Raw genomic sequence first — 11,916 nt, forward strand, 5'->3', positions numbered from 1 at the left:
TGGGCAGAAGCTTCTCATTCAGAGCAAATCTTTAGGGTCCCATAGACAAGTAGGGAGTTTGGGGCAGCTACAACTACCTTAAAATCTGAACAAGCTTTGCCTACTCAAATGTCGTCACACAGGCCTTGCCACCCGAGTTATTAACTTCTGCCTAGAAACAGGGGTAGGCAACCTCGGCTTTTTTATGACTCATGGACTTCAACTCCCAGAATTCCTGAGTCAGCTGACTCAGGAATTCTGGGAGTTGAAGTCCATGAGTCATAAAAGAGCCGAGGTTGCCTACCCCTGGCCTAGAATAATTATTGAACAGCCACAACTACAGAGAAGATTTGAGGCAGCAGTGAGTGCAGAGGGGAAAAGATGGCAGGAGCAAAAGCAGCTGACTACATACCACAGTGATCAAACATTTACCCACCACTGATCTTATGTTCCTCCTGGGGACATGATGGGGCCACCTCCAGCCCGGTAATCCTTCTGGGTTAGGGTGAGTCCCCCAAAAGAGAAGTGACACTGAACACAGTTTTGGTAGTTTGGTACAACACCCCTTCCTGATGTATTATTCAAGTAGAACCTTTGATACACACCAACAACCTGCTCAGAGGCAGCTGAAGTACCTGAAGCTAAGAGCCCGTAAAACCCACTCAGACAACACAGAGCCCTTTCTACACAAACCTTAAGAGAAAGAAAGAACGTGTCAGGAACCTCAAACCAAGATCTACAATACAACAAAGAGTTTTCAGATCACACAACCAGGGCAGTCGGGATTATGGACCATCTTTTGAGCAAAGGGCCCAGAGCATTTTCAGTGCATGGGAGACCAAAGACACCACAGCTAGGGAGATCAGAGACTGCAGTTTAGCCAAACTCTCTCCCCCCCTTCCCCCCCAGCATGACCATTGGGGCTACTTTTGAGGGCCCCAACAAGCGGGACTCAAAAGTGATGGGCAAGCAGATCTCTCCCAGTCCTGTTCCGTGCAGATGTCTCTTACCATGACATAATGGCGCTGCATTTCTGTCTTTTCATTGGCAAGCTTATCGTACTCCACTTTCAGGCTAAAAAAAATAGGAAATTTAAGGTGACATGACATACAAAACATCATTTGTTCAAATGCAAAGGAAGGAAGTGGGGAAAAAGATGCCCACAAACCCAAAATTTTGACACGAAACTCTTCCTTCCTGCATGTCTACTAGCCGTGCTCATAAACAAATTTCAGCTTTCACAAAAATGAACTCTGGCACCCAGAACCGGAGGCACAAAGGCCTGGAGCAGGGGTAGGCAACCATGGCTCTTTTATGACTCGTGGACTTCAACTCCCAGAATTCCTGAGCCATCATAAAACAGCCAAGGTTGCCTACCCCTGGCCTGGAGGAAAGACCCTCCACTCTCTAAAACTAAAACATCCAGAGCAACCGTCCTTCTGAACTCTCTGAATCACAGCCTGTCAAGTATCCACCCAAAGAAGGGATTCTCAGGCTGGGGAAAAGAAGTAAATCCTCAGAGGCTTCAGTGCCACTCCTGGAATTTCTCTTTACACAGGGCAAGCAAACAGCAGGCAAGCACCCTGCGTAGGGGGAGGGAAGCCACCAGCCACCTTGGGCTTCCTTAACAATCCGGAAGACGGGAGTGCCAAGAGCTGGCAGCCCTTCACGCAAGACCCAATCCTCGGTACCGCTGGGATTTCAAAAGAGAAAGGTTTCCCGGTCATTCGTGTCCGACTCTGGGGCACAGTGCTCCCTCGAGCCGGCCTTGTCCAGAGACGATTTCCCTGGTCAGGCGGCCAGCATCGCTGAACCCCAAAAGCGCACGGAACGCTGTTACTTTCCCACTGAAGTGGTACCTATTAATCTACTTGCATTTGCATGCTAGGAAGGCAGGAGCCGGAGAAAGGGATGGAGAAAGTAAGGGGATTTCACTCCCAAGTAAACGTGGGCAGTAGGGCCCAGACGCTTCAGGGCACAGCCTGGAATCCAAAGCATTTCCCAGGAGAGCCAACGGAGGAGAAGGGGAGGCAGAAAACAGTATTGGAAAGGGGAAGGGGGCTTTTCACGGAGAAGGACATCTACTTCCTGGCCCCCCCTTATTTAAGTAAAGCCAAGAGTGCCCCCGAAGGGCCCGGCTGCAAGATCCAACGAGTTGAGTGGAAGATGGGTGCGCAGGAGGCTCACCTGTGGTACTGGGCCTGCAGAAACTGGAACTCGTCCTTAATCCTGTCACAGGATTCAGCCACTGTGAATTTAATGCCGGGCTGTCCAGGCTGATGGGGGCCCTGAGGAAGAAACACATTGACTGGTGGCCAGGGGGAGCACAACCCCCCCCCCCATGCCAGCCCAACTGGAGTGGGGGGACTTCAGACCCTGGGAAAAGGCAGGGAGAGCCATCTGGCCTCCCCCACCCCAAAGAGCAACGGATTAGCTAGAGAGTCTCGCTCAACAGAGCTGGGGGGGGGGAAGCAAAATTAAGGGTTCCTTGAACAGAACTGAATATTGGAGTGAACCTTAGTGAGCAAATGACGACAGACACAATACTCCAGGCCCTCCCTAACAAGAGATGCGGCTTTACACACATCTGGTTCGCAAGTCAAAGAAAGCAACTTTGACAGGACCCGGGCGAGTTTCGATCAGCCGGAGCGGCGAATCTATCACTTCGACTTTCCCCACCCGCAGTTTAACCGATTACGAGGAAGGAGGGACCGGAGGAAGAGCGTCGCCGGCGGACCGACGGGGGGAGGGGCTGCTGGGAGGCGGAGGCGGCCCTCTGCCCGAGAAAGGAAGCTTCCCCGGGCGGGGCCCAGCGCCACTCACCGGGTGCCGCCCCTGCGGATACATGGCCCGCCCCAGCAGGCGCGGCAGGCCCGCTGCGACGGGAACGAGGACTCTCCTGCAGCCGGGACAAAAGAGGCGAGCGCGGGCAGCTCAGCACCCGCCGCCCCCCCGGCCGCCGCCCCCGCCGGGAGCCTGGCGCGCCTCCTCCTCCTCCTCCTCCTCCTCCGGGTGGGGCGGCAGCGGCGGGGGCGGCCGGGCTTCCCCCGGGCGGGCGGCTGCGGGCGAGCTGGCAGCGCCGCGGCTCCCGGGCATCCTAGCCCTCCAGGCTCCCGAGGATACTCCCCGGCCCGATCCCGACCCGGCGCCGCTCAGCCAAGCCGGAGAGCTGCGCGCAGCACCGGCCCTTCGCCTACGCGCCTCGGCAGGCCGCTTCCCGGGACGCGGAGCGGAGTAAGGCCGGGCGAAGCGCTGCGCCACCACCCTTCCCGCGGGGAGCCGGGAAACGGCAGGCGAACAAAGCCCGGGCGGGCCAAGAGAGGCGTCTCCTCCGCCTGCCGCCCCGCGGAAATCCAGCCAGGCCGCGGAAGCGCTTCCGCCGAGGAGGGCTCCCCGCGAACTTCCCTCGCTCCGCGTCCCAAGGCGCCCGCTCCGGCCAGGCTCGACGGGCCAAGCGGGGGCGCCGCGGCCCCGAGGGGAAGGAGCGCCTGGTTTCCGCCGCGGCGTCCCGGGGGAGGGGGGACAAGCGCCGCCGGCTCCTCCCGCGATCGCTCCGCACCGTCGGGCTCCGCTCCAGCACCGGGGGGGGGGGAAGGAGGCGGCGGCCGGAGGAAGAAAGGGGCGAGCGGGAGGGGAGGGCGCGCGTCCCCGCCGCTCTGCGCCAATCAGCGCGCTGGGATCCCACGTGGGGAGCTCCCGCTCTGATTGGGGCCCGGGAGGAGGGGCGGGGGGCAGCCCGGCGGGCGAGCGGGGGGGGGGGCGGCAGCGGCGCTTCCCGGGGCCGTCCCGGCCTTCGCGCCCTTGGCTCCCGCGGCCGAGCCGGGCGGTGGGGTTCGGCTCCTGCCCTCCGTTCTAGGCCGGGGTTCCGCCGAGGCATTGCGGGGCCGCCCAAGCCCCAGAACCGGGCGAGATGGCAGGCCGAGCCCTCCGGCGGGGAAGGGAAGCCCGGCCCGCCTCCTCCGCCGCCGCCGCGGCTGCTGCCCCGCAACGAGCCCCCGTTCGCAGTAGCCGCTCGACCGGGCGGCCGTCCCCGTTCAGCTAAGCGCCGGCGGGGCGGTACAGGCGACCCGTCGGGCTCTCGGGGCGCGCCAAGCCGGAGATCGGCGGGCGGAAGGCCGGGGCCGCGGCGGCCTTCGCGGGCCGCCTGGGCGGGTCGGCTGCCCCCGACAGCGCGATCAGCGGCGCCAAGAGAAGCAGCCGCGCTTCGCCGGCCGGACATTTGCACTGCGGGGCCGCCGCGGGCCCTCCTGCTTTCCCCGCGGCCAGGCAGCGCCGGTCGGGGAAGGCGCCGAGGGCTCCCGGGCGGCCTCCCGGGCGAGGGCGGCAGCTGTGCCGGAGGGTCGCCCTCGACGCGGCCGCCGGAGCCAGCGGGGCTCCCAGGCGCGTGCAAAGCGCCGGGCCAGTCGGGGCTTCCCCGGCGGGAGGGCAGAACGGCCCGTGACGTCACGGGAGGCTGGCGCTCGGCCCACGTGGAGCACGGCCGCGCGAGGGCAGGACGGCCAATCGGCGCCTTCCCGGCCGCCCATTGGCCCGCTTGGCCGCTGGCTGCTACTCCGCCGGGCCGGCTGTCCGTCAAGCCCACGCGGGCCGCGGAGCCCAGCGCTGCCGGTCGGGCGGGCGCTTAACGCAGCGTTTTCCAACCTTAGGAACTTGAAGATGCGTGGACTTCAACTCCCAGAATTCCCCAGCCAGCTATGCTGGCTGGGGAATTCTGGGAGTTGAAGTCCACGCATCTTCAAGTTCCTAAGGTTGGAAAACGCTGGCTTAACGGGCTCCTCCTCCGGCTCCCGCAATCGGGCGCTGCGCTGTGCCGGGGGAGCGGCCGGGCAGCCGCAGCCAGTCGCGTGCGGAGTGGCGGGCAGCCGCTGGCCGGTCGGGCGAGCGCGGCGTGGCCGAGGACTGCGGGCGCCGGAGCCTGCCGGGGCTTACGGCCCCGAAGACGCCGCCTCGCCCGTCCGGAAGCCGGGGTCGGCGGCCCTGCTTGCGCTCCCGATCAGACGGCCGGGGAAGGCTGCCGGGGCCCGAGTGCGCGCAGCACGGAGAGAAGTTTTCCGTTCCCTGCTGGCGGCAAACGCAGCCGCCAGGCCGAGCAAAGAGACGGCTGCAGGCCTGCCGCCTGCCCTCTGCGAGCCCCGCCAAGCGGGACTCGGAAGACGCTTCGTTTTGCGGAGGAGGGAGGGCCGCGATCCCCGCAACTCCATCACCCGGCTGTGAGATCCGATCTTTCAAGGAACCGGCGTTGTGGGAGATCTTCCTTGCAATCTGGCACTGCATGGACAGAAAAGGAACGACAGTCCTCGATCGCTCAGTGATTGTAACATTATAGCTGGCTGGAAGGACAGCCGCGTTGGAGTGGGAAAGCGTACTTCCTAATTAAGAGCAGTTGCACGGGGCTTTGGATTTGATGAGTTCTGACCCCTTCCGGCTCTGGAAGTCTACACAACTGATGACCGCAAGGCCTGACTGAGAGGGTGTGTGGAGTTGGCATGTTCTTTTGCTGCCTGCCTCCATCAGCAGTGTTGGGGTCTATCAGGTTCTGAGGTGAACCTCCAGAGCCAGTCCAAAAAAAGAAAAATGCTATCAGATCATTAAGTGATTGACATGCTTAAGGGTTCTGGATGCCCAGGAGTGATCCCAGGTAAGGGAGGACAGGTGGTGCTGGGACAGCAAGTCGCTCCAGCGACAATTCCTTCCAATGTCTTCATCCTAAGATGAGTAACTCTTGATAGCTTTACCTGGAACCTCTGGGCTTCCTCTCCTGGGGCTGCCCACAGCTTCAGGCTTCGTTGGCAGCCTCTGATGCTCAAAATTGGCCATTGTGAGACAGGAAACACAAACCCCTCCCATGGAATGGTGGTTTTAAACGCACCAAAATGAAAATTGTAATTTTGGTCTCTTAAGCATATTACCCCAGCACCACAGTCCCCAAATTGTAAGACTCCTCTAAACATTTCTTACTATTTCTGCAGTGAGCCAGATTTCCCAGACTGGATGCACAATTTCTCCCTATCCAGGTGTTGTTTGCTTCAATTTGCTTCAAACAGAAAGCCACTCCTGTAATGTTTGCGCAGGCCTGGTTTCATAAAATCCAGTGTGAGAGACTAAGGATTCCTACGTAATAACTCAAGTAAAATCCATGAATCGGCCATGGATTTTATTCAGCTTCCATTGAGGTTCCATGTACAATTTCAAAGCTGCCTGTATTGGATGAGTGATGGGTAAACCAAGTGGGCAGGAAAAGAAAGCAGATTCTTTTTTTCCCTCCACAAAGATCCAGGGGAAAGGATGGTGCAAAATAGCTTGAAACAAACCCTAGTTTTCAGAGAAGTGCAAACATTCCTATATGAATTATCTCGTCATCAAGAGTTATCTGGAAGGAAGAGAGATCAGTGCGATGCAGCAAAGCAGCCTTTGTGCCAATCTCTGCCTACATCTAGGAGTTCAGAAAGAGGCGGCAAAGAGCCTCGGTGGAGCAATGGGCTAATGCCTCCTTAAGTAACACCAGCTGCCTGCAATTAGTGCAGGTTCGAGTCCCACCAGGCTCAAGGTTGACTCAGCCTTCCAGCCTTCCGAGGTAGGTAAAATGAGGACCCAGATTGTTGGGGGCAATAAGCTGACTTTGTAATAATGCCGCTTGGGGGTGTGTGTGAAAGCCCTAATAAGCAGGCATATACATAGAATGAAGGCTATTGCTAAGCACATTGGTTTGTGCTTAGATTGTAAGCTGCCCTGAGTCTTCAGAGAAGGGCGGGATAGAAATGGGATTTTAAAAAAAAGAGAGACTTGCATCTCTTGAAAAAGTCATTTTTTAAATCCTGCAGTACAGTATGCAAGAGAGTCGATAGAAACACAGTCTAGATTCCGCCACCTCCAGGTCTCTCCCTTCAGAAGAAAAAAAATCATATTAATAATTTATTGGGCTGGGTTTGGCTGTGTTGGGAAGAATGGCCTGGCCTGATAGATTTGGGGTTTTATTTGTAGATTTGGGGTTTTATTTGTTTTATTGTTGGTTTATTGTATACTTACTTTGCTCTGTACACCGCCCTGAGTCCTCCGGGAGAAGGGCGGTATATAAAACGAATAAATAAATAAATAAATAAATAAATAAATAAATAAATGTGTCTACCTGGAGTGCTCCATTAAATCACTTTGCAGGCTTCTGCAATAATTCCAGACACTTTTATGAGAAAGGTTTCCTTGTGTCTCCACCTTCCATTGTGCAAATTCCCTTCCAGGTTCAAAACAGATGGTGCACACAAGGCAGGGCACAGATTGCAGAGATAATTGGCTGCAATTGTGGGAGTGCACCAGCCAAGCACCTCTAAGCAAAGCAAACAGTTCCCCAAGAGGAGCTTGGCTTGCGCACTCCCACAAAGTGCGTGGAGAGGCCCAGCCTTCAGCCATCCCAGCAGAAACTCACCTGCCTTTGGACAAAGCTCTATGTAAACATACATGCACCTAGGGCTTGTTAAAATAGTTCAAGGTCACAGTATGTTTGCTTACGACTACAGCTACAGCAAAGAAGAAAGGCAGGTTGAGAAATGGGGTTGGAAGTGCAACCTTATTCCAACCGGGGATTCTCAGGCGTGGGCAGTGAGCAATTTATCTCCACCTAGTAGGGAAGTACTGGGATTGGTGGAACATTGTTATCAGCCCTGAAGTGATAATTTATATTAGTAATCCACAGGAACACAAAATTTAGAGAAAGATGAAAACAGACCACCAACCGATGTAAATTTACTAAGATTTTTAAGCATCTTCCTGCTGAATGATTTTACAATTGCAGAAACAAATAAATCAAGACACGCAAAAATTGCATGAATTGTAGAACTGTATAAAACAGCCCAAGATGCTCCATGCAGCTGGATTTGAGATGACCAGATTATGGTCTGCATGGAAGTGGTTTCCCTCAGTTGTTCTGGAGGACTTCAGCTGGGGCTGAGAGGAAGACTGCTCTTTGAGAGGAGAAAAATGGGAGCTTCTGGGGAAAATGTAAAAAAAAAAGGTGGGCTATGTGGGGTTTCCCCTGAGATTCCTAGTGCTGCCCTTAACCATGTCTTTCCACTTTTATCTTTTCAGAAAAAAAATCACAAGGATGCTGAGAGCAATCCCTTGAGCTTTGGAAGGTCTGGCTACCAGATCCGAGGTCTTTGAGCAGGGCTTCTCAACCTTAGCAACTTTAAGATGGTGTACTTCAACTTCCAGCCAATTCACGGGCCTTAAAGTTGCCAGGTTTGAGAGCCCCTGCCTTGGAGGCTGCAGGCTTTACGCAGCGCTGTTCAATTGTGGCTAGAATGCAGACTGCTTTGTGGAAGGACTGCTGCAGGGCAGGGGGTTTGATCATGGCATCATGTACCTCGTAGGTTAGTATCTCATAGGCTGCCTTCTAATACCTTCTACCTCATATGTGACTAGCCCAGATTCATTAAAAGCACTTGGTGGGGTTCAGAAGCAGATTTGCCTCCCCCACTCCCATTTTACTGCTGGGAGACAGCAACTGAGTGGAGCAAAGATGAGGACTTGGGGCAGTGGCAGCATCTTTTCAGGTGGCCAGGCCTCTTGTGCTGATCTCTGGCATAGAATAACATAGAATAACGGAGTTGGAGGTCATCTAGTCCAACTCCCCATCAAGAAGCCTCCGGATGAAAGGCTCATATGACTCAAGTCCACTGCATTGCAAACAGCCTCCCCAACTGTGGCCTTCTCTTGGGCCTGTTTGCGGCTTCTAATGCAGGGCGCAGTTCCTACCAGCCAGCAAAGAAAATGCAATCAACCTTGCCTCTTCCGTGCAATCAGGGCAGCTGGGAGCAAAGCAGCTAAAGCTCCCTTTCAATTTGCAGCACGAATGAAAGAAGCTGGTATTTGCACACCTGCTTCAAAGGGTGTAATTTGAAGGATGACTTAATTGATATTTGCGGGGTGCCACCTGGGTGCCGAGTATCATTTGGAAATTTCATGCTCAGTCTTTGCCAACTTTCATATCCTGGGTTATGCAACAGTCTTGACTTGTGATCATTGGATTCAGGTATTGTTGTTTTGCTATTTACAGGATGGAATTCCAGGGCGTAATCGAGGTTGTACGTTGCCTTAGCGGGAAGCTGGGATCAGTGGTCTAGAACAGTGTTTTTCAACATTTTCACAGACTGCACCACTTTGAGGACATGACAATATTCAAGTACCACCAGTGTTTAGCAAGATGTCAAAAACCTGATGACAAAAAAAGGGGGAAAAAGTACCGATTTTAATTTTTTCTGTGGTGGTTCTTCTGCTGAACCACTTTTCCTTTGCACTGATGAATGTATGACAAATTTATCCATATTTATTAATATGCACCACTACCTTGGTGGTTGGGTGGCTTGTCGGCCCTTCTTTGTCTCGTCTCTCTCTTTCACAGCCTTCATTGATAACTGCTTCTCTCACAGAAACCTCCTCTCTTTCTCCCCACTTTTTCTCACAGAAGCCTCCTTCTGTCCTTCTCCCAACTGCTTCTCTCACAGAAGCCTCTCACTCCTCCTCTCAAAGAAGCGCCTCCTCCTCCTCCTCGCTCTTTTTCTTCACTGTTTCTCTCACAGAAGCCTCTCCTCTTGTCCGTCTCTCTTTCTCTGTCCCCTTCTCTTTCCCCATCATCTTTTTTTCTCTCCCTCTCCTGCCAAAACCACCTCCTTTTATATCCTCTTCTCTCTCTCCCCTCCTCCTCTTTTTCTCTTCCGGGTGTGCCACTCTCTAGGGCTCAGGGAGAGCTCCAGCATTGGTCACTACCCCAGTCGCACTTCCCCATGCAGTCACCCACTCCCTGGCTGGCCATTGCACACAGCCCTGAGCACTGGAACTGCCTGTGCCAATCCCGGGGACTGTGCAGCTCCAGCTGACACTCACCCCAAGGCATGTTTGCTGCTCCCAGTGATAGCAGAGGCTGCTGCAAGCGCTGCTAGGTTGGAGCTGCACGTGCCGATCCTGGGCCCTCAGCAGAGCCCCAGCAACACTGCAGCTCCAGCTGACTTTTCCCCCAGGCCTCTCTGCCATCACTTCAGCTCACCCCCCCGCTACACTTGTCTAGGTCATATGCCTACTGCCAGGTACCAAAGTACCACCAGTGGTATGCGTACCACCGGTTGAAAAGCCCTGGTCTAGAATACTTGGCTTCCTGTTGGTGAGATGGGCTTGGATTAAAACTCTCTGCAAAACTCTGAAACTGATTTGCTAATCCACAGCTGTATGTTCCTATTAATCCCCCCATCTCAGATATTTGTTCTCTAGCTGTTGGGTTCTGCCATTCTCCCTGGAGAGGGGGAAGAGGGGGGAAAGGGTTTGTAGTGTTTGTAGTGCATGCTTCCTCTATCTCCGTGGTGGCGAACCTATGGCACGCGTGCCACAGGTGTCACACAGAGCCCTCTCTGTGGGCACGCGAGCTGTTGCCCCAGTCCTAGGCCTTCTGCTGGGTTTTATAAAATCTTTTCACTTTAGGCCTCTGCCGCCCTGTGCAAAAAAAAAAGGTTCAATCAATCAGTCAATTTCAACTTCTTGCGGGAAAAAAAGATCTTGCAAAGTTGGAATTGATTGATTGAACTTTTTAATTCCCACCCAGTCTGCCATTACCACTGCAGCCACGCCCACCCAATGGGCCACACCCATCCAATGGGCCATGCCCACCTGGCACCCGATGATATATAAGTGGGTTTTGGGTTGCAGTTTAGGCACTCGGTCTCTAAAAGGTTCGCCATTGTCTATCTGCTTCGATGTACCCTCTTCGGGGTGTGAATGGAATGCCTGAGGGCCATCTGCCTTATTATCTCAGTGTGGAGGGAGGAAAGAGTGAAGACCTGAGAACCTAGAGAGAGGCGCCTTATTGGTCCGTTTCCCATGGCTCATTGTCACCTATAGCTTGGCCTGTTTGAACCGACTGGATGGACAGTTGGGGTGGACAGTTGGGGTTATTATTACACAGGTTTTACTTACTGATTCGGGTGAGAAACCCTCAGATCCTGCCTAGCTTTCCTCCTATCTGTACCTGCCAATAAAAGTTCCTTTTGAAATGATGCAAGTTTCAAAAGTTCTGCTTTCTTGGTAAGGAAACCGAGGCAGGTCCTTACAGGACCTCTTGTGGGTACACAGGGAGGAGAACAAGTGCATAGTTTGGATTTGGAAATCACACAAGCTTTTCCAGTCTTAACCGGGCAAATGCCGCGCTCAGAGCACCATTGATGATTATAGCCTTGTGGATGAGCAGAAAGTTCATGGCATTCAGATCAGAGCAACCTCAGGGCAGGTTGGAAGATTTCTCTGCCACCCTGAGAAATGGCTTAGCCTTTGGAATTCCCAGGGCGTGTGAGGAGCATTCAAAAGAGACCCTTTCCAGGAAGTGTCTCCTCTTGAGCCCCCAGAGCTCTTTGGACATCAACTGCTTTGTAACTGGGCTGCCTCTGCCGGACAATGATGGGAGGGTGATCAACACAGACTTGATTCTAGTTTTGCCATCTTCTAGTTTTAAGAGTACTGTTCATGGGGTTTTCATGGCAAAGATACTGGAGTGGGTTGCCATTTCTTTCTCCAGTGGATCACGTTTTGTCAGAACTCTCAGCTATGACCTGTCCGTCTTGGGTGGCCCTGGGGACGAGAGATTGAGGTGGCTGGATGGAGTCATTGAAGCAGTAGGTGTGAGCTTAAATGGACTCCAGAAGATGGTAGAGGACAGGAAGGCCTGGAGGAATGTCATCCATGGGGGCGTGATGGGTCGGACACGACTTTGCAGCTAACAACAAAAAGTTTTAAGAGTGACAAATTCTCTTTGGTGTTTCTTTTCTTGCAGATTAGCAAAACAATCCAATCAGTAATCCGAAGCAATCCAGTCACCTGGCCAATCAAATCACTGCAAATTTTCCATCCTTACAGCATTTTGAAACTGATGAATGTCTTGATACAAAGAATAGAATAGAGTTG

General features: G+C 54.0%; 1 protein-coding gene across 6 annotated transcripts in view; it reads right to left on the reverse strand.

The window, feature by feature from the left end:
- The window catches only part of TLE3 (TLE family member 3, transcriptional corepressor), a 40,807-nt gene extending 37,255 nt beyond the window's left edge, over positions 1–3,552 (reverse strand). For 5 of the 6 annotated variants that reach the window (XM_081337451.1, XM_081337447.1, XM_081337449.1 and 2 more), the window contains exons 1-3: positions 2,803–3,552; positions 2,167–2,267; positions 990–1,053 (exon numbers count right to left, since the gene is read on the reverse strand). In XM_081337451.1, coding sequence (XP_081193577.1) covers positions 990–1,053; positions 2,167–2,267; positions 2,803–2,826 — 189 coding nt within the window. In that variant the 5' untranslated portion in view covers positions 2,827–3,552. The remainder of the gene's footprint in view (positions 1–989; positions 1,054–2,166; positions 2,268–2,802) is intronic. The other variant, XM_081337450.1, reaches the window with a different exon arrangement.
- Between the last annotated feature and the right edge of the window lie 8,364 nt (positions 3,553–11,916).

This window comes from Vipera berus, assembly GCF_964194415.1.
Source record: "Vipera berus genome assembly, chromosome: 12".
Classification (NCBI taxonomy): domain Eukaryota; kingdom Metazoa; phylum Chordata; class Lepidosauria; order Squamata; family Viperidae; genus Vipera; species Vipera berus.